The 27,561-nt window shown below is 39.4% G+C and overlaps 1 protein-coding gene across 15 annotated transcripts in view; it reads right to left on the bottom strand.

Annotated features, from left to right (window-relative positions):
* The window catches only part of ATG10 (autophagy related 10), a 247,603-nt gene that overhangs the window by 6,653 nt on the left and 213,389 nt on the right, over window positions 1-27,561 (bottom strand). For 3 of the 15 annotated variants that reach the window (XM_068535601.1, XM_068535600.1, XM_068535602.1), the window contains exons 6-8: window positions 7,879-7,976; window positions 7,101-7,216; window positions 3,373-6,776 (exon numbers count right to left, since the gene is read on the bottom strand). In XM_068535601.1, the coding sequence (XP_068391702.1) occupies window positions 6,739-6,776; window positions 7,101-7,216; window positions 7,879-7,976 (252 nt within the window). In that variant the 3' untranslated portion in view covers window positions 3,373-6,738. Of the gene's footprint in view, window positions 1-981; window positions 3,090-3,372; window positions 6,777-7,100; window positions 7,723-7,878; window positions 7,977-27,561 lie in introns of those variants that run through there. The other 12 variants (XR_011073089.1, XR_011073087.1, XR_011073088.1 and 9 more) reach the window with 12 other exon arrangements.

Below are 27,561 nucleotides of genomic sequence, written 5' to 3'. Positions count from 1 at the left end.
CTCAGCATTCTATGAGAATTGCCTGTTTTTTTTTTCTTTTAATTTATTTATTTCATTTTATTTATTTTTGGCTGCGTTGGGTCTTTGTTGCTGTGTGCGACACACACACACGCTTTGTTGCTGTTGTGGTGAGCGGGGGCTACTCTTCGTTGCGGTGCGCGGGCCTCTCATTGCGGTGGCTTCTCTTGTTGAGGACCATGGGCTCTAGGTGTGCGGGCTCAGTAGTTGTGGCGCACGGGCTTAGCTGCTCCGTGGCATGTGGGATCCTCCCGGACCAGGGCTCGAACCTGTGTCCCCTGCATTGGCAGGTAGATTCTTAATCACTGCGCCACCAGGGAGGCCCCAAGAATTGCCTGTTTTGATACATGGAGATGAATTCACTCCCCTTAACTACTATACGCTACTATATTTTATTTAACCATCTCCCTCTCACTACGCAGGAAAGGGCTTGGGTATTCTCTCTCTGAACCTACTGAAGGAGGGAGCTATGGAAACCTCCTCCCACTCTGCTGCTGGGGGCAGGGGAAATGAATCTTCTCAAAGGATAGAGGAGTGGGTATCAAGTTCCCAGGAGCGAAACAGGTCCAGTCCTTAGCGTCTGCAGAAAGAAAACCATGGGAGGCTTCCCCTGGGCTCAGTGATCACCCACATACACAAACATTACACAGAGATCTATTGAGTACTACCAAGTGCCAGGCACCATACTAAACCCTGAAGATCTGGCATGCACGTGTAAATACCAATGCACCAAAGGCTGTAGATATACTGAACTATGACTTCCTGTTAGCCTATCAGGGCATGCTTTGTTAAATTTCTGCTTCACTGTTACTACTAACAGTGATCTCTGGGTATTTGAAAAGCTTTAAAGTAACCCAAGAAATCACTACCTAGCCATAGGTTTTATTCTCATGTAAAGTTTATATGAATGTAGGAATACATGTGAGTTTCCAGTTTGTTTTTAATAATTTACAAAATGGGACTTGGTGATCTCTAAAATCACTTTTCAGCTGTAAGTCTGTACAAGATATTTGCAATAGGGCTCTTTTACCACTAGGTGTCGCTATTGACAACACAAAAGTTAGACAAAAGCAAGGGGTTTACATTGCAGAACTGCTTTAAAGTACACTAAGAAATTTAATAAAAATGTGAAGCACTTTTACAGACAAGCCCTATAAAAACCCAGAAGGGGCGCTTCCGGAACCTATGTGCATATCAAAGTAGCCCAGTTCCATGGGCCTGCTAATAGTTAAGTACTCCCTATACCTTCTAGAACAACCTTTAGCAACTTACTGGTCAGCAGCATAAGAAGGGAATCAAAGGTCTTAGAATTGGAAGGGAGTTTATTTGCCTATTAGTTTTCAAATCTCTGCTCCCTGGAGTTAGAGATACGTTTACATCACAACCTAGTGCACACACACACACACACACACACACCATAGACAGATTTTCTATGTCTGTGTTTCTACTTCTAGTTGAAATCAAAGTTTCACAAAACAATGATACCCTCACTATGCACAATGCACTTTTTTCTGTGTACTTGTGAACTAATAGAAAACATATATCGGTCTCTGCCCCAGTTCCTGGCACAGAGCTCCTAAATGCCTGGGAATTTCCTGGGTGATAGGAGTGGCTTTTGTTCTAATGGGTTGACTCTTGGTGGGCTCCTGAATAGCTTTAGGATGGGAGCTGGTCGCCAGGAAGACCAAGCCCTGATTAAAAGCTTGGAACTTTCAGCCCCATTCCCCATCATCCGGGAAGGGGAGAAGGGTTAGCAGTGGAGTTAATGATTGATCATGCCTATGTGATGCAGCCTCCATAAAAATTCCAAAAGTACGTGGTTCAGAGAGCCTCCAGGGTGGTGAACTCATCTACATGCCAAGAGGGTGGTGCTCCCCAACTACAGGGGGACAGAAGTTCCTGCACTTGTGACCCTTCTGGACCTCACCTGTGCAGCTCTTCCTCTGTATCCTTTATCATATCCTTTGTTATATAACAAACTGATAAGCATAAGTAAGTGTTTCCCTGAGAACTGTGAGTCATTCTAGCAAATTACTGGACCCAAAGAGGGGGTCATTGGAACCCAGATTTATAGCTGGTCAGTTAGAAATACAGGTGACAATCTGGGACTTGCAACTGGTATCTTAAGTGGGGCAGTCTTATGGGACTGAACACTTAACCTGGAGGATCTGATACTAACTTCAGGTAGATGGTGTGAGAACTGAACTAAATTGTAGAACACTTAGCTGGTGTTGCAGACTTGTCTGATGTGTGGAAAACCCATAACATCTAGTGTCAGATGTGCCATATGATAGTATTGTGACAGTAAAGGAGACACAGGGAATGCTTTTCCTAGACATGTTCTATTTCATAAAAAAATACTGGTCATAATCCAATAAATTGATTTTACTTGATCTAATACCCTTCCTTCCATTTAATACGTTAGGAAACAGAGGTTCAGAGAGGTGCAGTGACTTGCCCCAAGTAACACAGTAAACCAGGACTCAGACTTTTCAGGACACTGGCAGGTTTTTCTTTGAAAGGTGCTAGGCAAAATTCAAAAACTGTCCTTGACATACTCCCAGCCCTTTCTGCACTCCTGTTTCTTCTAAAGTTTGTGGGCCAGTGCCTGCTGGTGAAAAAACCAACAAGGGTAAGTGTGATTAGTCATTTTAAAAATACGAGTTCTTTCTGAAATACAAATATGATCACTTTAACTGTTCTACTTGAATTCCCACAGCAGCTCTTTGTGGTTTTCTGGCCAAATACAAATCATCAATGTGGCAATAAAGGCTCCTCCAGACCTGGCCCCAGTCCTGCTAGCCAGCCTCACTCTTTACCACTTCCCCACATGCAACTTCAAGGTCTTTCCTTCCTCCATTCTTGGCCTGGCTAAATCCTAAGTTTTTCACAACTCTACTCACATTGCTCTTCTGTGACTCTTCCCTGGTGCTTGCTTTCCACACCTCCGCTACAGCACACGTCGTGCCATCCCCTGATCTTCTTCTTGTCTGTCTTCTCCATTGGACTGGGGCATTCGTATGAGCCGGGTCAGGGCTCTCGGTCTGCTGCCCCTGCCACCCAGCCTAGGGCTCAGCACACAAGAGGAACTCAGTAAGTATCTGCCGAAGTGAATCTTTGCATATTCTTACTCTCAGATTTTAATCCCCCCAAAACTCCAACTCACTGAAATATCAGCTCTCTGAATTATGTAAGAACTAGTTTTTCTTTGTTTTTTTTTAACATCTTTATTGGAGTATAATTGCTTTACAATGGTGTGTTAGTTGCTGCTGTATAACAAAGTGAATCAGCTACACATATACATATATCTCCTCCCTCTTGCGTCTCCCTCCCACCCTCCCTATCCCACCCCTCTAGGTGATCACAAAGCACCGAGCTGATCTCCCTGTGCTATGCAGCTGCTTCCCACTAGCTATCTAGTTTACATTTGGTAGTGTATATATGTCCATGCCACTCTCACTTCGTCCCAGCTTACCCTTCCCCCTCCCCGTGCCCTCAAGTCCATTCTCTACATCTGCGTCTTTATTCCTGTCCTGCCCCTAGGTTCTTCAGAACTTTTTTTTTTTTTTTTTAGATTCCATATATATGTGAAGAACTAGTTTTGATAATGCAGATCTCCGTTTCCTAATATCTTGAGAGTATTAAGAAAAACTATACCTATCATCTTGGGAGAAATGGATGCAAAAACCCACTTCTGACTTTTTTTTCCTCCTTATCCTATACGTATTGGGTGGGGGGTGGTAGTTTCATTTTTTTAACCTCCAGCTTGTAGGCTAGTACCTGATGATCAGCACAGCCTCTGACCCTTCCATGGTTACTCAAAGAACTAGCCCACCCACTCGGGTTCCCAGACTGAGAGCTTTCCCTGGATCACTTACGAGGGGCAGACAGCAACTCTTCCTGAATGCCACCTTACCACATACCCAAAAAAGTGGCTCAGTAAGTTACTTACTATCCATCAAATCAGAGTGAAAAGGAGACAGTTAAATGCTTCTATGAATAAGTACAGGGATAACAAAGGGAGAGGTCCACCACGGGGGGCTGTGGTGGTCAGAGATGGCTTTGTAAAGAGTGGATCACATAGAGCAGGTTGAGAATGGGGCAGAGAGATGGGGAGGGAAACACTTCCAGGTGAGAACCAGCATGCGCGACAGTCAGGCTGTGGGCAGAGAAGGCGCCCGACCAGGAGCCCATTCGCCTGGGGAGAAGTCAGGCCGGAACTGAGGTGGGAAGGAGCAGGCATGTGCCTCGACGGGAGCAGGGCCGATTACCCTCTTCCGCTGACTCCATGCGGCACTGTGTAAGTTAGGCAGCGCATTCAGACTCACTAACCATTTCGATCTCTGTGCCCTTGTTAGGTGAGTGGGATTGATAGTAATGGACTTTTTAAAACAGAAGTGGTAACAGACTAAAGGAGATTAAGAAAATTAGCTCAAGCCACGCAGCTAGTAGCAAACCAACCTCACAGTCCAGCTCCCTAGACCTCTCCCAATTTCACAGACCCAAGCGTCGGGTGGGCCTCACAAGTCACATGGCTGAGCTTCCTCATGGTGCAGATGAAGACTCTGAGGACCAAAGAGGTGAAACAGCTTTTCGAAGATCACACAACAGTAGAGTTTAGGAGACGGACTTGCAGCAGCTTTAACCAGTCTTGTTTCTCACTGAAGGGGCTTTGCCTTGTACTGGCTGGAGAGGAAACCCCGAAGAAAAAAAATCCTCATGTTGCAGAGAAAGAACTGTTACTTTGACAAAACAAAATATTTTCTAATTTTATGACAGTTGGGATAACAGTCTGTTATTTAACTGCATTCTTAACAAAATGGAAATTTTTATCAACCAAATATTAGAAGTTTAAGTGAAAAAAATTCTGAAAAGAAATAGAGCTGCTCGAGGAGAAGCATCTATCTGGGGAGGGTGGTCTCTACAACCTACAGGAGCTCTTCAGAACTTTGTGCTGCCACTGGTGAGTTTTTAGGTCTTCATCAATCAGGGAATTAAAAAAAAATTAACTTAAAAAAAGGAAACTAGGGCTTCCGTGGTGGTGCCCTAGTGGCTGAGAATCCACCTGCCAATGCAAGAGACATGGGTTCAAGCCCTGGTCTGGGAAGATCCCACATGCCGTGGAGTAACTAAGCCCGTGCACCACAACTACTGAGCCTGCACTCTAGAGCCCGCAAGCCACAACTACTGAGCCCACATGCTGCAACTACTGAAGCCCGCCTACCTAGAGCCCATGCTCCACAACAAGAAAAGCCACCACAATGAGAAACCCGCACACCGCAATGAAGAGTAGCCCCCGCTCGCTGCAACTAGAGAAAGCCCACGCGCAGCAACGAAGACCCAACACAGCCAAAAATAAATAAATAAAATAAATAAATTCATTAAAAAAAAAAAAGAAACTACACACTGCCCCCAAACTGACAGACTGCTGTCATCTCAGAATCTGTTCAAAAAGGATAACTAGTATTTCCAGACGAGTACATCATCCAGATGACACATTATTACAATTTTTTTTTTAACTCTAGAAATGACATGGCTTGAGACATGACTTGCTGAGAAATCTGTGTTTACATTAGGGAGAGTCGGGAGTGGGAGGTGGAAATCCCTTGCAGAAGTTGAAAAGATGTTAACTGGTAAATACCAAAATGCCCAACAAGCATGTAAGCAGGCTCTCATCCCAGCAAGAATATGTGCAGCTCAGCGTTTTAAAATTTACTTTTAGCTTTTCCAGCAGTTTGAATTAACCCTTTCTCTACTTCTGTTCCCTTCGTGAGAGTACAGCCCTTAACCTAGAGACTCACAGGGCTGTCGCGGTCCTCTGCTATTTGCCAGCAGATCATCCCCTCATCGTAACCGCTTCCCCAAAGTAGGCCGCCTCTCCAAATGCCTCCTAGACTTCCTTGCTATCCAGATTCTCGGGGCAAGGCCCGGGCAATGTTAGGAAGTAAGTCCATCTTGCAGGAGCTATGCACAGAATTGGAAAAGACCTACTGGGAGACCAAAGCAATACAAATAAATGCCACTCGAAAGGTACATCCAGACCAGAACTTCTTCAGGAGCATGTGCATCAGAATCACCCCAGAGGGGCTGTTCCAGCAGGTGGCCCCAGCGTCTGTAATTGTAAAAGATCCTCAAGTGACTCTAAAGTGCATCCCCCACTGACAGACACTAATCTAGATGCTCTAAAGAGTCAATTACATTTTTCTCCTAGTTTAAGACCCTAGCAAGTTAAAATGAAAAACAAAACAGGCAACCCCAAACCGAAAATTCTATGGTTCATCTTAATATCTTGCTGACTATTAAACTTATTGACAGCCTAGGTGAATGACAGTCAAATATAAGAAAGGTGACCATTTAATGAATATTTTCATAATACTTTACCATATTTTCTCATACACTAAGGTTCTCATGTGCTTCACACAGCAACCCTGTGAGGTAGCTTGTTATTCTCAAATTAAAGATGAAGAGAATGAGTCTCAGAGACATGAGAGAACGACCTGGAAGTGCCCTGATGATGTCAGTATTGCTGTTACCGAGTTAGATTCCTTTTTTGCTATTTATAGTGATTTGTGTCTTTGCAGTGTTTCTTCTAAACATAGAGTACATCAGTTGCTGCAGACATTTGCTTCCAAGGGAAAAAAAATCCACGTCAAAATCTCAGTGATCTGAAATCTCACACCATATTGGTCCCGTTAAAACCAGGGCCGGCCACATAAACTCTCAGAGTTCTTCTAAGCTCTTTGGCTCAATAGATGAATCTGAAGAACAAGAACAAAACAAAAGCCAAGAAAATAAAAGAAGGTTAACTGAGCAGTAAAGACTTGTTTCAAGAATATCAATTCTAAAATAAAACCACTCAGCTCTGTGGTTGGGTGAGTGTTATTATAGCAAAGTCACAATCTTCCTAAATGAGTGGGTGCTGATTGGTTGGAAAACAAAACAAACAAGTCAGTACCCAGTCCGTTAAAGATGAAAGCAGACTTAACACACGGTGGTGCCAGCAGGGACGACATATCCAAGTGCAAAAGAGACACCAGGATCTTTGCAACAGTGAAACATGCAGCACAGGCTTCTCTTTTTACCTTGTCTGTCGACATTTCCTTCATCCTGAAAGGCTGCTCTGGCGTAACTCAGAGGCAGATTCAGCCCGACAGCTGGCCCTACCATGCTCAGCCATGACGTGATGTAGTTGACATTCCTGGGAAATAAGTGAAACACAGGAAACTCTGTTTCCATTGTAGTTGTTTGAGTGGTAGAAAGTCAGTTACCAACAATCATAGAAATGAGGCTTTCTTCAAAGACGTGTGCTCAGCACCTGGAATCTCAGCATTTCCAAATGCCAGCCCATTGCTTAACAGGGACTCAAGGGCCAAAGAGGCTGAGGATCCATCCCTCACTAAAGCAGCTGAAGGGAAGGTCAAGGCACTGGGGCTCCTGACTTCCCTCGATGATTCCAAGTTGATGCAATTGACAACATTAGCTAAGGTAGCAGAGTGCAGTTAAGTGCATGGCTTGGAGGCAAAAGTGCCTGGGTTCAAATGCCAGTTCCACCGCTTAACTCGATGTGTGACCTGAGCGGAGTCATTTAGCCCCTTTGTGCTTTAGCTTCCTCCTCTGCAAACTGGGCAAAATAATGGTCCTTAGCTCGGAGGGGTGTTACAGGAATCCAGTGCTTTACTATATCCGAAATACTTAGAACAGTGCCTAGCACACAGTAAAAAAAAAAAAATCAATAAATGTTAGCCATTATTATTATTACAAAGAATATTTCTTTTTTAGCTTAGCTTTTAGAATCACATAAAAAGATTTACACTTTTAAAATAAGAGTGAAAGCCAATGTAGCTTGATGGTGTTTCTTACCTATTGAATTTCTGAGAATTTTTTAACACAGGAGTCATGAATTCATTCGTCTTGCAGGGATGAAGTACAAAAAAGGGTTGTCCAAGTATCGGATGCTCCTGTAAGAATCAGAGTTGGCCCAGGATTGCCACCTTAAGTTACTTTGAAAAAGTTAACATCCATAATCTGGTTTACTCCTTTAAGATAAAGGTTTGTTTTAAATTTCAAGTTATAAAATTAAGATACAGATTGATTCCTATTTTGAAATATAATTCATAACCCAAACATGAGAAAAAGTTGGTGAGAAGAAACGATTTATTGATAAAGGACAGGCACTCAATACAAGCTGCAGATACATTTATCAGTTCCCTCTAACTGTTCTTTAGCTAGTGTTTCCTTTGGCCTATAATTATTCTTCAGTTTTAACTCAAGGATATCCATGAAGTCCAGGAGGCTGACCATCTGAACAATGCATTTCATTCATCTCTTTGTCAATGGTAAGGGGACCAAAATCATTCACATGTTTTCTTACATAAATTTTGTCAACATATTAATTGCTTCAGGCCTAACTGCATCCAGTGCCAGTGGGCACATGTCCAGTGAGTAGACGGGATAGGGGGTAGGGTGGAAGAGGGGAACGGCTGGCACTATTTAAATTGCACTGCTTCTGTCTGTCTCTCCCTGAGTTTCTCTGTTTATCTATGTCTCTCCTTCTGTCTCCCCCAAGCTTACGGGGCTGTTTCCGTAAGTTCAAAGTCCGTAAGACGGAACTCCACTGCCTTTATGAGAGAGTGACTGGATGTAAGATAGAGGTCAGACTGCTGCCAAGTTAGGGATGTGGACATCATTTGGCAAGCATTGGGGAGCCCTAGAAGGTTTCTATATAGTGAGTGATCTATGCATAAATTCTACCAATGCAAAACCAATTATTGTTGATAAATTTATCAATTGCTTACATTGTGCATTAGCCATTATGCCAGAGATTGCAAACCCAAATACTGCTATGATCTGAATGTTTGTGTTCCCACAAATTCATACACTGAAATCCTAATGCCCAGTGTGATGGTATTAGGAGGTAGGGCCTTTGGGAAGAGCTTAGGTCATGAGGGTGGAGCCCTCATGATGAGATTAATGCCTTTATAAAAGAGGCTCCAGAGGGCTAGCTTGCCCCTTTCTGCCATGTGAGGACACAGAGAGAAGTCTGCAACCTGGAAAAGGGCTCCAGAACTGTGAGAAATAACTTTCTGTTGTATATCAACTACCCAATCTGTGGTATTTTGCTATAGCCGCCCAAAGAGACCAAGACAGCTACCTATGAAGACCAGGCAGGTGACCCGAAGCAGTGAGGCCAATTAACTACACCAGCAGGTGACGAGGACTGTGGGGACCTGGAGAGCCCAGCCGAGGCTGTTTTTGCCACTCTGCTTCAGCCAGCTGCACCACGTGGGGTGCAGGCTTGGTGTGCCAGGTCTCCCCATTTGTCAAAATAACCTAGAAATCCAGATTTTTATGCAAAACCCCCTAAATTTAAAAATGGGCACAATTTTTTAAAAACATGGTGCGGGCCAAATAAAACAAGCCTGTAGGCTGGATCTCGACTAGGGGCTGACTAGCTTCTTCTCCTGGCTTCTTCTCTTCTCAGCCAGTCCAAGGAGAAGCTGAACTCAGGGCTGTCCATGGGAAGAATTATATCCTGCTGCCTCCACTGTCCAACCCTAAAACATTCATGGCTGTGCACAAGTGAACACACCCAACCATAAGAAATGGGAGGAATAGTTCCATTTGTATGGGTGACATCGGGCGTGGAGATGCATGTGTTTGTGAGCGCGCGTGTGCGTGTGTGGCGAGGGCTGAGCTATCCGCTGGGAGTAGGTTGGAATATGTCTCCCTGAGTGCCATCTCCAGATGTCTCTGCCCAGGGTCCTGATTCTCACACAGAGCTTGAGCTCCCATCTCCTGCTCTCTCCCTACCCCTCATTTCTGTCCCTAACCAGATGCTGGGGTCACAGCCCCAGATGTGTTATGCTTATCGCAAGTCCTCCTGTCCAACTTGATTCTGGCTCCCCTTACCTGCCTTAAACTAATATTTATTAATTCATCACATATCTAGTGATCATCTCTTATGTGTCTTCCAGGAATAGTTCTGGATCTAGTTACAGAGATCACTATCTCTAAGATAAACCAAGTCCCTGATCCCATGGAACTTACATTCCAGTGCAGGAGACAGCCAATAAACACATAGAACAAATAAGTAAACAGGATAATCTAGATAACAGTAAGTGCTATGAATAAAACAAAACAGGGTAATGTGATTTTGGAGGGACTGTGGTAATAATTTAGATTTGGTGAAAGGGAAGGCCTTACTGAAGAGGTGATCTTTAAACAGAGATCAGAATGGCAAGAAAAACCCAACTGTGCAGAGAAACTTGATGGATACAGAAGACCATAAAGGGAAATGAGTATGGGAAATGTACAGAGGAAATGCGAAAGAATTTTAGAATCATCCTAGACTAAAATAATTATTGTTTATAGAGCTGAGATTTAAAAGGTTAAATTTAGTCTAAATTCTTTTTGGATTACTTGTGTAGTAAACATTGGAAGGAATGAAGAGCAGTAACCAAATCTGTGAAGACATGTTACCTTCTTTAATAAAATGAAACCTAGACCTCCAAGGACGGCATTACATGGAACACTCATAAAGGGGAGAGTCAGCTCAGCCATGCCTCCACTCCTCCAGGACTCACCCTTCCCTTGGCAGCCCTTGTTTCCCATGGCCACTCTCATGCTCATGGGGAAACTCCTCCAACTTTAAACACTTGAGCCCAAGTTTCCTGTAGCTGAGGTGGAATGGACTAGTCAAACAAGACTCTACTGAAAGCCTGGGAATACTGAAAGGGTAACAGAACACTAAGCAACAGGGCTCTAAAAGATCCAGAGTGGTAGAATACTGGGGCTCCCAGGCCCATTTGAGTCATGGGGGACACTGGAAGAGATCTTGGCTGGGCTTTCCCTTTCTGGCCTGCATGGTGGATGGAAGCACTCACAACAACTATGCAAGAGTGTCCTCCAAGAATCTTAACCCCTAATAATTCAGTCTCCTTGAGGAGATGGTAACTCTCATGAGGAACGCTTCATCATACAGACAAGACCTTGCCTCTTCCTTACAGGTCTGTGGCCTAACATTTACAAGACCTCACAAGAATAACCACATCAGAGTATAACATACATCTGAGAGTTACAGACACACTTAAAGTTCAGGGGTCCATTTTCTAAGCAGATGTCGGCCCATGTCACATTGTAGCTCTGCTTATTTGATGCTCCTTAGTAAAGACTTGGACTTCATGTCTACAAGTCATCTTTTGCTCACTCCATATAGCAAGTAGATAAGAGCAGGCTTGGGATCTGTAGTTAAGACTTAAGTTCTGCTCCACTACTTGGTAGCTGTGAGCTTTGAGGCAAACCACTTAATCATTTCATGTCTCTATTTCCTCATCTGGTAACTGGGACTAATGATAGTATCTACCTCATAGATTGACTGTGATAATTCAATGAAAAAATGCCAGAAAACTGTTCAAAATAGTGCCTGACATATATAATAAGCACTTAGTTGGCTATTATTATTAAACCCATTGTTATCTAAACAGACAAGGATAATAGCACCCAGACATCCAGAATATGGTCTTATAATACCCTATAACAAAGTCCAATTTCAATATGTAAAAACAAAAAACTCCTATAGAGTTATGCAGCACAGGAAAAATATCACTGACCAGTGTCTAAATGTTTACGAACATTTGACAACTGATTATAACCAAGGGCAAGAAAACTCTAAATTAGTAAAAAGTCTATATACAATATATATGGCAATTAGAATTATCAATATATTGGTATTCAGGACAAATTAATGGAAAAGAATTTAAAGAATTTAAATTAAAATACAAATTCAGGCACTTCAAAAACCCTTCAGTAATCTACAGCATTTTAATATTCATTTTTCCTCAAACAAAATAAAAAGTTATATTAGCATTTAAGGTTATATTCTAATAAAATGCAAGGTAATGCTTATGTGAAACACTTTTTTAAATAATAGGGACTTTCATGCCTTAGAAGAGCTTTTAGATCAGCTTGGACAGTTCTTTAATACAGGTTTGGCAACATTAAAAAAAATTCTTTGTCTTTTATTATGTTAAGAACTTATATTTATATAATTAGAATATATTTAAATCAACGACTGCCTTTAAAAACAAATGTTTAAATTGTATTTTAAACATAAAAATTATATTGTTTTGGTAAGATGCTTCGGTTTAAAAAAGCCAAGCTATGAGATGTTGATCTCCTTATAATAGGAATTATAATAAGGGACATTTGTGTAATCTCTTGAGAAAAGTTTTATAAATAAATAACAATAGGAGTAGACTTCTAGTTATAGCAGAATGATATAGAGGTCAACAAATTTCCTTGAAAAACAAGTATAAAACTGAACAAAATTGTCAAAAAAAACCCACTTCTGGGATGTGGAAATCAACCAAAGGCAAATTAAAAATTTGATACGTGTTTAACTCATGAAAAGCTGCTAGAACCTCAAGTCAGACACAGAGAGAGTCTTCAGCCTTCTTGCCTAGAAATACTCTCATACTCTCCCCCACCTCCACCTGGCTCCTCAACAGGGAAGTTTTACGGGAGTGGAGCTGGCCACGAGAATCAGCAGCTGTGCTGCTAGCAGGGCTGACTTGATTTCCAACAGTCAAAGAAAACTACTGCCCGGTGGCATTAGCAACAAAACCTAATAGGGAGATCTTGGAGGTGAGACAGTTGTAGAAGGGCTAGGTAAGTTCTCCAGGCATCCTGGGCTGATGGGAACTAAGCACATGTTCAGGGGAGGTACAAGAAGGCCTGATGAAAAGTAAAAGCTGATGACAACTTGAACATTAACTGAAATTTGGATGTGCTCCCAACCCACACACACATCCATGAACAAACGAGGAAAGGCTTATAGGCCTGAGGTATATAAGCACAACCTCTGTCCAATCATTGGCTAACCAGCAAGGTATGCAGATAGAGCTGGTGACCCTGTGAAAGTCAGGCAAAAACATGAAAATCAGAATGAAAGACAAAATAGAGACATGAATGACCACACAGAGTAGGCAAATTTTGCAGGTAAAACCTAGGAAAGCTACTAAAACAAACAAACAAAAACAACAGCAACAATAACAAAGAGACAACCCTCAGGGAAAAATATAGGAATCCAGAATTGCTACAATATATTATCTAAATTGTCTCGTTTTCAGTGAAATTTATGAGACAGGCAAAGAAACAGAAAAGATACATACAAAGGGAAAAAAATCTATTAATAAAAACTGACTCTGAGTGGGCCTGGTTATCAGATTTACATAGAATTCAAAGCAGCTATTATAAATATGTTTGAAGAATTAAAGAAAACTATATTTAAAGAGTTAAAAGGGGAAAATTATGATAATGACTCTGCAAATAGGTAATCTCAATCAAAGAACACAAACTATAAAAAGAACCAAACAAAAATTTGGAGTTGGAAAGTACAATACAGAAATTAAAAATTCACTAGATGGGTTCAACAGTAGATATGAGATGGCAATAAAAAGAATTAATGATTTTGAAGATATGTTAATAGAAATTATTCAATCTGAAGGGAAAAAAAAAAATGAAGAAAAAAGAACAAAGCCTCAGAGACCTGTGGGACAATACCAAGCATACCAGCATACCCATAGTAGGAGTCTGAGAAGGAAAGGAGAGAGAAAGGGGCAGGCAAAATGTTTGAAGAAATACTGGCTGAAAAGTTCTAAACTTTGATGAAAAACATTTAAGCTACAGATACAAGCAGCTCAACAAACCCTAAGTAGAAACACAAAAATCCACACCTATACACATCATAGTCAAATGTCCAAAAGCCAAAGACAGGAGAAAATCTTAAAAGTAGCAAGAGAGCAAGAACTCATCACATAAAGAGGAATAAGAATACAATAATGGCTGGCTTCTCATAGCAGCAGAAAGACATATTCAAGTCCTGGGGAAAAAAAACCCTAGAACTGTCAATCAAGAATTCTATATCCAGCAAAACTGTCCTTCAAAAATGAAGGTAATGTAAATACATTCTCAAGGAACAGACTGAGACAATTCCTTGCTAGTTGACTTGCCTATAAGATATACTAAAGGAAGTCCTTCAGGCAATAATACCAGAGGGTATTATTGAGATACCAGAGGGTAACTCAAATCCACAGGAAAAAATAAAAAGCATCATAAATGGTAAACATAAAAAAATGAGTTAAGTATATTTTCTTCTCTTAATTACTTTAATAGACATAGGATTATGTAAGCAAAAATTATAATACTGTAGTGTTGGGTTTATAACATACATAAATGTAATATACATGACAATAATAGCACAAAGGAAGGGAGGGAATAAAACTATATGGAACAAAGTTACTGTATTTTAGCCAGATTAAGTCAGTACTAACTTGTCTTCCTGCCATTAGAATGTTAGTAAAGGTATTGTTTTTGAGAGCATTTAGAACTCAAAATGTCCTTCTTGTTGTTAAATAAATCCTTTAAGTATGTTATTTATCAAAGTTAGCCTTGTGACTTGATCCAATACTATTTTTTTCAGTCACATTCAATGAGCTTATCCTGTAAGCCAAGCAATTTGTATTCAGACAAAGTAGGGTAGAGAATTTACAAATAATTTGAGGCATTTGATCAGTGTAGACAATCTGGATAATATTCTTCAAAAGCCTTTTTTCTGCAGTGGAGATTTTTTAAGGTTTACACTATCAGGAAGGATTATCTGCATTTTCTACTTTCTCCTTCAGACAGCCAGAATCAGAGATAAAAGCATCTTTATTTGGTTTAGGAATTATGTGTTGGAGTTAAAAAAATCTAAAATCCTACACCTTATTTGTTTAACATACCATTTTCAGAAATGGAAGAACATCAAAACTGTCAGGATCTCTTTAGTGACATTTCTTAGATCAATTCAGAAGGTAAATTTGTGTGAAAGTGCTACCATCTGCTGTCAGTACTAATGAACTGATGCAAATCTGCGCTGGGAAAAATGTCAGTGTGTAAATGCAGGCAGCCAATGAACTGTGTTAGGCTTACAACTGAATAAACACTTCTACTGGAACAAAGTTCTGCTAAATGGTTTTCCGTGAAAGTAGAAATGATGGGTCAGATTTCTATCTCTGTAACTCCAGAGGAGTTATAGTGGCACATTCTCTTATGAAATTTAATTTAGCACATTCTCTTATGAAATTTAATTTAGCAATGGTTAAATGTCTCATAAAATAAGTCTGACATGAATACTGTGAATTGGTTTCAGAACTATTAGATATGACTATCATAAGGAAATGATAATACTGCACCTTCATTCTTACATCTAATAAATATGATGAGTTACTTGGTTCATTTCTTAATTTTCTTGGCTCTCCAGGACGGCACAAATATAATTTCACGTGCTAAGCTTTCATCCAGTTTCATATTCCAGACTGATCAAATTTGCCTTCCACTCGGGGCACATTCCTTAGAAATGGAGAAGGGTATCTCCCTCATCCTGCCTCCTCAGGCTAGGGAAGGAAAATGGCCACTGAGCACCTACAGTATCAGGCACTGTACTAAGAGCTTTGCAGGGGTCCCCTTTCCCAATAACTCTTTGAGATAGGCTTTATTATTGCCACTTTGGAGAACAAGTTCCAAGAGATTATGCCTTACAGTCGTCCAAGTGAGCATCCAAAGTGCATGCTCATACACCGTACCTCCTCATCCCACTGACCAGAGCTCGTGTCAAGGATCGTCCCTGGTTTTAATCCTCTCCAGTCCACTTCTTTAAAAATCTATTTTTTCAAATTTCAAATTAATGTATTTTCATAAAAATTATAAGAGCAATACATGGAGAGTTCAGAAAATACAGAAAAGAACAATGAATAAAAACAGAATTATCTAAAACTGCCCAACTCAGATTTATTCCGTTTGGTGAATTCCCTTTCAGATCTTTTATACACATGTTTATAGTTTTCTGTTGCTTTTTATTCACTGAACAGATATTTATCGAGTGCCTACTATGTGCCAGTCCCATCATATGTGTCTTTTGTCAATCAGATCTTTGTCTTCTGTTTTACTAATTTCTGCACTTATTTTTATTATTTCCTTTCATATAATTTGTTTGGTTTTCTTATTCATTTATATTAGTTCTTTAGTATCTTTTGAGGATATTGATTCTTTTCATTCATTCAACCACCATTGTGAGCCATGCACTGGGTCAAATGTTAGTAATACAATGGTACATAAACAGATTACCCTTGCTCTCATAAAAGTTGCTGAAACAGTCAAAACATTTTTTATTTCCAGATTATTTGTCATAAAATTATTTTCATGATGATTTAGATATGAAATGTATTCTTAAATAATTAAATCAATAATTTTTCTCCTTTGTTATTTCTTTTATCATTTTTATGTTTAAAAAATCCTCTTCATAAGTCAGAAAGAGAAAAACAAATATATATTAACACATATATGTGGAATCTAGAAAAATGGTACAGATGAACCTATTTGCAGGGCAGGAGTAGAAATGCAGACATAGAGAATGGATGTGTGGATACAGGGTTGGAAGGGGAGGGTGGGCTGAATTGGGAGATTAGGTTTGACATAAATATACTACCATGTGTAAAATAGATAGGTAGTGGGAACCTGCTATCTAGCACAGGGAGCTCAGCTTGGTGCTCTGTGATGACCTAGATGGGTGGGATGGGGGGGGAGGGAGGTCCAAGAAGGAGGGGATAAATGCATACATATAGCTGATTCACTTCACCGTACAGCAGAAACTAACACAACATTGTAAAAGCAACTATACTCCAATAAAAAAAAAAATCCTCTTCAGAATTAGAAAACCAGATATTTACCTATATTTATGTACAGTTTATCATGACACTTCTTGCTGTTCCCTGAACACAATGCTTTTTCTTACCTCCAGACATTTGAACATGAAGTTCTCTCTGCCGGGAACACCCTCCCCCCACCACCTACTAATGTCCTTTTCTTCCCTACAGATCTCAGCTTTTTTTACCCCAACTGTGTATCAGGTGCCCTCCCTCTGTGTTCCCACTGCACCCATGCTTAAGCCTACTGCTTAATTCCTCACTGTTCTGTATAGGAGATTGACTGTTTACAGGAGTCCTCCTCTACTATAATTTCTTGAGGGCAGAAGAAATATTCTGATTACTATTTTAATCTCAGCATCCAGGACAGTGCCTTTCATCTAGTAGGCACTCGACAATAATTTGTGAAATTACTGCATAGAAAAAGACATCCTACTATGCCAAAGTAAATTATTACTGGCACATGCAGCCTGTTCCATAAAGGGGAATATTTGTGCAGGAATCACCAATGGCCTCCATGAAAGAGACCAAAACATTCTCTCTCCTTGGCACAAAACCAGGGGCAGCACCTCCTGTACATTTATAAGAGTCCCCAGATAAGAAATTCAATATCTGTTTTCTGAAATATTTCCTCCAAAGTGTACCTAAGAACAAAGGAGAGTTTGAGGGTATGGTTAGGAATAACTCTCTACGTAAAAAACTTATGTCAACTATACAATATATTCTAAAATCTACTGGTTTCTACATAAAAATAATATCCTTCATTACCATTTTTAAAAACTGATGCAAGATGCATATTTTAGTTCTGTGAATTAGCCTTCCCTCTGCCATGCCACCATATTCCCCTAAGGTTTGTTACTCAGACTTAGAAGCAGATCAAATACTACTAAAATGTGTAATAAGCTCATGCCTTTCTACTTAACTCACTCGTTTATTACTTCATGCAATTTTTGCTCATGCATTCAATAAACAGCACTGAATACCTAATGTGGGTAAGACTCTATGCTAAACATTCGTCCATCTAGCCATCCACCTCCCCACTCATTTATTCAACGAATATTTATGGAGCCTGTTCTATGTACCAGGCACTGTTCTAGGCACTGGAAATATAAGTACACTCAAGACAGAAGCAAAATCTGCCCTCATAGAGGTTACTTTTAGTTTGAAGTACTAGAAAGATATAAAACAACATCCTGTTATCTCAACTCCTGAGGTTTACAGTCAGTTACATGCCCAGGACTCAAAGTCCCAGATCGCACCTCAAGGGCAGAGAGTTCCAAAGGTAAAGTAAGTTTGTCACTACTCACTTCCTTTCCCTTAGGATTTCTAAAGAGAATGGAAAAGCAGATCCCCAGGGAGAATAGCAGTGTCACCTGGTCTAATGATGGGGATGAATAATAGGACTTGTGACCAGTAACAAGAAAAGCTGGCAAGAGAGACGCCCTCGGTGGGAGGGATTTTTTTTTTTTTTCAGCATTTGGAAACAAGGCATGGGGAGGCTTCACACTCCACAGAAAACTGTGTAGGTGATCACAGTGGCACTAGCATAGAATGAGTTGCTCCCCACTGTAGGATGGAGGGTTTCCTAAGGAAGACATATAAGTACCTGAGGCCATAGAGGAGCTCACCAGTAAACTAAAGGAAAACCACAATGCAGAGGTGGCCAAGCCTGAGACCCCACACATGGAGAGAAGGTTTGTTCCCTGGAATGATACTCGTGGTATCCAGGTATCATGATATCCTGATGCCTGGAACTCAACTACTATTTTCACCCAGCAGAGCTAATGCTTATTGTAGTTGTGTGATTCCTATAATGCTACGTTGAGTGCTCTGCAATGGGAAACACCAAACTGAACACAGGGTGTATAAATTTCCATGAGCTGAGAGCGACCTTGACTCAAATGAAATAGGTCATCTCCTCGCCTCATTTCTCCCCATGCTCCCGTTAGGACGGCTGCAATGCGAGGATTACAGAAATCACTATAATACACAACATTTAAAAGGCACAAACCCAGGAATATAGGAACTCAGAGAAAGAAAAGGTCAGTTTTGTCTGGGAGGAGGAGCGAGTAGCAAAGATTTCCTGAAGATGTGGTATTTAACCTGGTCCAGACCCTAAAGGATGGGCAGGACTTCGAGCAGGGGAAGAGTGTGCCAGTAGAATTGAAGACAGAAAGAGGCTACTCTAAGTTTAATGGGAAGGGAGTTCAGTGAGAGGCACAGAGACTTCCATCTTTTGAGTAAGACTAACAAGTTTGGTAAACTGAAGAAGAAAAAAAATGCCTGTTTTTTTATGTTTGTTTGTTTGTTTTGTTTTTTTGGTGTGTTGTTAAATGATTGAGGCAATCCCTGTAAGTTCCAAAGTATTTACTGGAAATAATCAACACCTACACAAGAAAAAGAAGGTTTGAAGTTCGAGCAATCCTCTCTTATAGTTTTAAAAAAAAGACAGGGAAAAAGGGGGGAAAGAAGATATACCCTGGTACACATTTTTACCCCTAATAAGTGCATGAGGATATAGTTAGAAAGACAGTGAGAAAATATTTAAGAAAAAAAATATGTGGAAAGAAATGAAAGTCATGCCCAAGTACCCAAGAAAGGTCCCCAAGCTATGCTTTGCTCTAGCTGTACCTGTTGACATTTTGTGGCCAGTTAATTGGGAATAAAATTCTAGTGGTGTTTGGAAAGGTGGATTTTAAAAAAAATAGACAGTTCCTCAAATTCATATGTTGCACAGAAGCCACTAGATTTCCTAGAATTTTTATTAAAAATTACAGACACCAGAGCAATAGTCCTCAGATACGACCTCTTCTGCTAACAAAAACTTTCTTTTCATGGCTCCAGAGGGAGTCCAGAAACTAATTCTCCCACCCCTGCATAAATCTACAAAGGGCTCCCTCCTTGGGCTGCTGAGAGTCCCAACTGCAACTCCTGGATTAGAGAGCAGAGTTTTAATATATTTATAGAGTCTATATGGGTTGTTGCTTTAAGCAACACCATTAATATGCCAGAACTCTGCATTCTCAAACTTATTCACTTATCAATTTGTTGTACATAATTTAATCTTTCTGTATTTTGATATGCAAAGTGGAAATAGCACTGCTGATACTTCACAGGGTGAAAGGAGATAACCAACAAGACGATTATAAAGCTTGCTGGGGGAAAAAAGAGCTTATGTAAATGCCTATTAATTAAACAGGAATGACTGCACAACTAGGTCAGGCATGATGATAAGATGGAACAACCCACCCCAGCCCTCAGCATCAAAAGGAAGAAATGAGCATTTAATGCTAATAGCACTTGTTGGTTGCATTTTATAAACAATATTAAATTGTAATATTCTGTAACATAACATGGAATAGCATATTTCAGACCATCCTCAAAGAATTCTTTGATAGAACATAAACTTATTAGAGACAACAGCCAAAAACAAAAACAAAAACACAAGCCAATTACTAATGAAGAACTTGCAAAAAGCTAATCAAAGCTCTCATCCAGAGAAAATGAGAAAATCTGAGCTCAGAATGATTTTGTATATTGATGAGATTTTATACAGCACCACAGAAAGAAAAATAAAGCAGCTTTAAAGGAAGACAAAAAGGACTTTAAGTCTCTGTTAAAAAGCCTTGTTATGGTCCATATCAATGTTTTTATTAAAATGTTCTGTTCGGGTGGAAACATCCATTTTTTAAAAATACCTGATGGGTGGTGTTGGCAGTAGAGGACACACTCGGTTTCCTGTCTCTCTGGTCAAATCCCTGAGTTGTGGGAGGGTCACACAAAAGAACCTTAATTCAGACTCCACCCATTTTGTACAAATCTGCTCAGAGAGGTGGCTTATCCACCTCTCTGGCACTCAGAAATTATGGAGTCAAGCCTCATGTCCAGATTCAAGAATAGAACTTAGTCTTTCTCTACCAACACCAAGCCTACTGAGACTAAATGCAGCACTTGAGCATGAAACAACTTGCAGGCATTACATTTATTCTATTTTTGTCTTAAAGGAAAACAATAGGGAGCCTGTGCTTTCCAAGCATTAATTCTTCTTTTTTTTTCCCTTCCACTACGTTACATAATGGTGACAATTTTTGGCTAAGTTTATTTCTGGGATACTCACTAAAACAGTGACACCACTTTAGATTATTTTGGGGTATAATAAAGTGGTGAATCACAATCAGAAAAGTCAAGGATTTTCAAGAACAAACTCACAAAACAGCCTAATTTATTGATAACCAGATATTAATGTCTAGCAACTATCACATAGGAAGATGTTTTATGAGAAACACAAAATAAAATAGCAGTCTGTTAGTACAATTACTTTTTAGGATGATGCCAAATAGAATTTTAAAGTAACAGAAAAACATACAGATTAATCTTTAAGATGATTTTTTAAAATACCACAATGCTTCTCTTTATGTAAATATAATCAATATAAATTTCTAACAAAACACCCCAGTTTACAGCTAACAGGTATTTCCTTCCTGACTCTTACCCAGTTTTGATAATTAAAATATTCTTTTTATTCCCAGAAGCAGATTCCTAGTGATTTAAGTTAAAATCAGTTTTTCTCTTTAGAAGTGCTCTAGAAAGAGACTCTATGAAGAAAATTCCTAAGGATGTGATAAACCCATTATAAAATCTGCTACTCATCTAATAATGAAAAATGTTAGGTAAAGATTGGACCTGTAAAAATTTAGCTACAATGAGATACTCCCCCAGTTTTTAGACTACTACTCATTTGAAACCAGGTAACAAAAACAAAACTACTGGGCTTCCCTGGTGGCGCAGTGGTTGAGAATCTGCCTGCCAATGCAGGGGACACGGGTTCGAGCCCTGGTCTGGGAAGATCCCACATGCCGCGGAGCGACTAGGGCCGTGAGCCACAATTGCTGAGCCTGCGCGTCTGGAGCCTGTGCTTGGCAACAAGAGAGGCCGCGATAATGAAAGGCCCGCACACCGCGATGAAGAGTGGCCCCCACTTGCCACAACTAGAGAAAGCCCTCGCACAGAAACGAAGACCCAACACAGCCAAAAATAAATAAATAAATTAATTAATTAAATTTAAAAAAATGCTACTAATAGGCTACAGTATTAAGAAATCATATTCTTCTATATAAAAAGATAATCATGGATTTTTTTCAGGCAATAATTATATCCTGGTATTTTGCAAACAAGTGTTAGAAAGAGGAATAAGCTGATACATATGGGCAAGAATGGCAGTTTCTTATATTTAAAGATATTTTATTAAAATATAAGCAACTTAAAAGTGTCAGGATTAAAAAAATGTACATTCTAATCCTATTTCCTGACCAAACATTTCTCCATAGTAACTTCTGTCAGAATCTTAAAAACTGATTTTTATACTTTGGATCTAGTCCTGTATTTTCTAGACAACAAAGGCTAGGACACAAGAAAGAGTCTAAAGTCGAAGAAGAAAATCAGTAGCAGCAAATACAGAGGCTTTCCACATGAACTCAGGAGTGAACCCTGATTAAAAGGCTGAGCTCTGAGCTCGCCATTATTTTTTTATAATATTTGAATTTTATGTTATTTTATTTTTATACAGCAGGTTCTTATTAGTCATCAATGTTATACACATCAGTGTATACATGTCAATCCCAATCTCCCAGTTCATCACACCACCACCCTCCCCACCACTTTTCCCCCTTGGTGTCCATACGTTTCTTCTCTACATCTGTGTCTCTGTTTCTGCCCTGCAAACTGATTCATCTGTACCATTTTTCTAGGTTCCACATATATGCACTAATATACGATATTTGTTTTTCTCTTTCTGACATACTACACTCTGTATGACAGTCTCTAGATTCATCCACGTCTCTACAAATGACCCAATTTCGTTCCTTTTTATGGCTGAGTAATATTCCATTGTATATATGTATCACATCTTCTTTATCCATTCGTCTGTCGATGGGCATTTAGGTTGCTTCCATGACCTGGCTATTGTAAACAGTGCTGCAATGAACATTGGGGTGCATTTGTCTTTTTGAATCATGGTTTTCTCGGAGTATATGCCCAGGAGTGGGATTGCTGGGTCATATGGTAATTCTGTTTTTAGTTTTCTAAGGAACCTCCATACTATTCTCCATAGTGGCTGTATCAATTTACATTCCCACCAACAGTGCAATAGGGTTCCCTTTTCTCCACACCCTCTCCAGCATTTGCTGTTTGTAGATTTTCTGATGATGCCCATTCTAACTGGTGTGAGGTGATACCTCATCATAGTTTTGATTTGCATTTCTCTAATAATTAGTGATGTTGAGCAGCTTTTCATGTGCTTCTTGGCCATCTGTATGTCTTCTTTGGAGAAATGTCTATTTAGGTCTTCTGCCCATTTTTGGATTGGGTTGTTTGTTTTTTTAATACTGAGCTGCATGGGCTGTTTATATATTTTGGAGATTAATCCTTTGTCCGTTGATTCATTTACAAATATTTTCTCCCATTCTGAAGGTTGTCTTTTCGTCTTGTTTGTAGTTTCCTTTGCTGTGCAAAAGCTTTTAAGTTTCATTAGGTCCCATTTGTTTCTTTTTGGTTTTATTTCCATTACTCTAGTAGGTGGATCAAAAAAGATCTTGCTGTGATTTACGTCAAAGAGTGTTCTTCCTATATTTTCCGCTAAGAGTTTTATAGTGTCCAGTCTTACATTTAGGTTTCTAATCCATTTTGAGTTTATTTTTGTGTATGCTGTTAGGGAGTGTTCTAATTTCATTCTTTTACATGTAGCTGTCCAGTATTCCCAGCATTTCCGTTTTCATTTCTAATTTTATTGAAGAGACTGTCTTTTCTCCATTGTATATCCTTGCCTCCTTTGTCATAGATTAGTTGACCATAGGTGCGTGGGTTTATCTCTGGGCTTTCTATCCTGTTCCATTGATCTATATTTCTGTTTTTGTGCCAGTACCATACTGTCTTGATTACTGTAGCTTTGTAGTATAGTCTGAAGTCAGGCAGTCTGATTCCTCCAGCTCTGTTTTTTTCCCTCAAGACTGCTTTGGCTATTCGGGGACTTCTGTGTCTCCATACAAATTTTAAGATATTTTTGTTCTAGTTCTGTAAAAAATGCCATTGGTAATTTGATAGAGATTGCATTGAATCTGTAGATTGCTTTGGGTAGTATAGTCATTTTCACAATATTGATTCTTCCCATCCAAGAACATGGTATATCTCTCCATCTGTTGGTATCATCTTTAATTTCTTTCATCAGTGTCTTACAGTTTTCTGCATACAGGTCTTTTTTCTCCCTAGGTAGGTTTATTTCTAGGTATTTTATTCTTTTTGTTGCAGTGGTAAATGGGAGTGTTTCCTTAATTTCTCTTTTAGATTTTTCATCATTAGTGTATAGGAATGCAAGAGATTTCTGTGCATTAATTTTGTATCCTGCAACCTTACCAAATTCATTGGTGAGCTCTAGTAGTTTTCTGGTGGCATCTTTAGGATTCTCTATGTATAGTATCATGGCATCTGCAAACAGTGACAGTTTTACTACTTCTTTTCCAATTTGTACTCCTTTTATTTCTTTTTCTTCTCTGATTGCCGTGGCTAGGACTTCCAAAACTATGTTGAATAATAGTGGTGAGAGTGGACATCTTTGTCTTGTTCCTGATCTTAGAGAAAATGCTTTCAGTTTTTCACCATTGAGAATGATGTTTGCTGTGGGTTTTTCGTATATGGCCTTTATTATGTTGAGATAGGTTCCCTCTCTGCCCACGTTATGTAGAGTTTTTATCATAAATGGGTGTTGAATTTTGTCAGAAGCTTTTTCTGCATCTATTGAGATGATCATATGGTATTTATTCTTCAATTTGTTAACATGGTGTATCACATTGATTGATTTGCGTATATTGAAGAATCCTTGCATTCTGGAGATAAACCCCACTTGATTACGATGTATGATCCTTTTAATGTGCTGTTGGATTCTGTTTGCTAGTACTTTGTTGAGGACTTTTGCATCTATGTTCATCAGTGATATTGGCCTGTAATTTTTTTTGCAGTATCTTCGTCTGGTTTGGGTATCAGGGTGATGGTGGCCTCATAGAATGAGTTTGGGAGTGTTCCTTCCTCTGCAATTTTTTGGAAGAGTTTGAGAAGGATGGGTGTTAGCTCTTCTCTAAGTCCTGGGCTTTTGTTTGTTGGAAGATTTTTAATCACAGTTTCAATTTCATTTCTTGTGATTGGTCTGTTCATATTTTCTATTTCTTCCTGGTTCAGTCGTGGAAAGTTATACCTTTTTAAGAATTTGTCCATTTCTTCCAGGTTGTCCACTTTATTGGCATAGAGTTGCTTGTAGTAGTCTCTTAGGATGCTTTGTATTTCTGCGGTGTCTGTTGTAACTTCTCCTTTTTCATTTCTCATTTTATTGATTTGAGTCCTCTCCCTCTTTTTCTTGATGATTCTGGCTAATGGTTTATCAATGTTGTTTATCTTCTCAAAGAACCAGCTTTTCATTTTATTGATCTTTGCTATTGTTTTCTTTGTTTCTATTTCATTTATTTCTGCTCTGATCTTTATGATTTCTTTCCTTTTACTAACTTTGGGTTTTGTTTGTTCTTCTTTCTCTAGTTCCCTTAGGTGTAAGGTTAGATTGTTTATTTGAGATTTTTCTTGTTTCTTGAGGTAGGCTTGTATTGCTGTAAACTTCCCTCTTAGAACTGCTTTTGCTGCATCCCATAGGTTTTGGATCATCGTGTTTTCATTGTCATTTGTCTCTAGGTATTTTTTTTATTTCTTCTTTGATTTCTTCAGTGATCTCTTGGTTATTTAGTTACGTATTGTTTAGCCTCCATGTGTTTTTGTTTTTTACGTTTTCTTCCCTGTAATCGATTTCTAATCTCATAGCATGTGGTCAGAAAAGATGCTTGATATGATTTCAATTTTCTTAAATTTACTGAGGCTTGATTTGTGACCCAAGATGTGATCTATCCTGGAGAATGTTCCATGTGCACTTGAGAAGAAAGTGTAATCTGCTGTTTTTGGTTGGAATGTCCTGTAAATATCAATTAAGTCTACCTGGTCTATTGTGTCATTTAAACTTTGTGTTTCCTTATTAATTTTCAGGTTGGATGATCTGTCCATTGGTGTAAGTGAGGTGTTAAAGTCCCCCACTATTATTGTGTCACTGTCAATTTCATCTTTTATAGATGTTAGCAGTTCCCTTATGTATTGAGGTGCTCCTATGTTGGGTGCATATATATTTATAATTGTTGCATCTTCTTCTTGGATTGATCCCTTGATCACTATGCAGTGCCCTTCCTTGTTTCTTGTAACATTCTTTATTTTAAAGTGTATTTTATCTGATATGAGTATTGCTACTCCAGCTTTCTTTTGATTTCCATTTGCATGGAATATCTTTTTCTATCCCCTCACTTTCAGTCTGTATGTGTCCCTAGGTCCGAAGTGGGTCTCTTGTAGACAGCATATACATGGGTCTTGTTTTTGTATCCATTCAGCAAGCCTGTGTCTTTTGGTTGGAGCATTTAATCCATTTGCGTTTAAGGTAATTATCGATATGTATGTTCTTATTACCATTTTCATAATTGTTATGGGTTTGTTTTTGTAGGTCCTTTCCTTCTCTTGTGTTTCCCACTTAGAGAATTTCCTTTAGCATTTGTTGGAGAGCTGGTTTGGTGGTGCTGAATTCTCTTAGCTTTTGCTTGTCTGCAAAGCTTTTGATTTCTCCATCGAATCTGAATGAGATCTTTGCCAGGTAGAATAATCTTGGTTGTAGGTTCTTCCCTTTCATCACTTTAAATATATCATGCCACTCCCTTCTGGCTTGTAGAGTTTCTGCTGAGAAATCAGCTTTTAACCTTATGGGAGTTCCCTTGTATGTTATTTGTTGTTTTTCCCTTGTTGCTTTCAATAATTTTTCTTTGTTTTTAATTTTTGTCAATTTGATTACTATGTGTCTCAGCATGTTTCTCCTTGGGTTTATCCTGCCTGGGACTCTCTGTGCTTCCTGGACTTGGGTGGCTATTTCCTTTCCCATGTTGGGGAAGTTTTCGACTATAATCTCTTCAAATATTTTCTTCGGTCGTTTCTCTCTCTCTTCTCCTTCTGGGACCCCTATAATGAGAATGTTGTTGCGTTTAATGTTGTCCCAGAGGTCTCTTAGGCTGTCTTCATTTCTTTTCATTCTTTTTTCTTTATTCTGTTCCATAGCAGTGAATTCCACCATTCTGTCTTCCAGGTCACTTATCCGTTCTTCTGCCTCAGTTATTCTGCTATTGATTCCTTCTAGTGTAGTTTTCATTTCAGTTATTGTATTGTTCATCTCTGTTTGTTTGTTCTTTAATTCTTCTAGGTGTTTGTTCTTTAATTCTTCTAGGTCTTTGTTAAACATTTCTTGCATCTTCTTGATCTTTGCCTCCATTCTTTTTCTGAGGTCCTGTATTATCTTCACTATCATTATTCTGAATTCTTTTTCTGGAATGTTGCCTATCTCCACTTCATTTAGTTGTCTTTCTGTGATTTCATCTTGTTCCTTCACCTGGTACATAGCCCTCTGCCTTTTCATCTTGTGTATCTTTCTGTGAATGTGGTTTTTTTCCACAGGCTGCAGGGTTGTAGTTCTTCTTGCTTCTGCTGTCTGCCCTCTGGTGAATGAGGCCATCTGAGCTCACCATTATTTTCTCCCCATCACCCTTCAGATCAGCAAAGTCAATAAATCTCATGATTGCTTCAGACTAGGTCCCCCTTGAGTTCTTTTTTTCCTTCCTCTTAAAGGTTGATTTCTTCCCAATTTTATTGATATCTACCTACCCACCTATCTATCTTTCATAGTTAT

Source organism: Eschrichtius robustus, chromosome 2 (assembly GCF_028021215.1).
Source record: "Eschrichtius robustus isolate mEscRob2 chromosome 2, mEscRob2.pri, whole genome shotgun sequence".
NCBI lineage: Eukaryota > Metazoa > Chordata > Mammalia > Artiodactyla > Eschrichtiidae > Eschrichtius > Eschrichtius robustus.
Note: the sequence above shows the minus strand (reverse complement) of the source record. Positions and strands in the feature narration are given on the sequence as shown.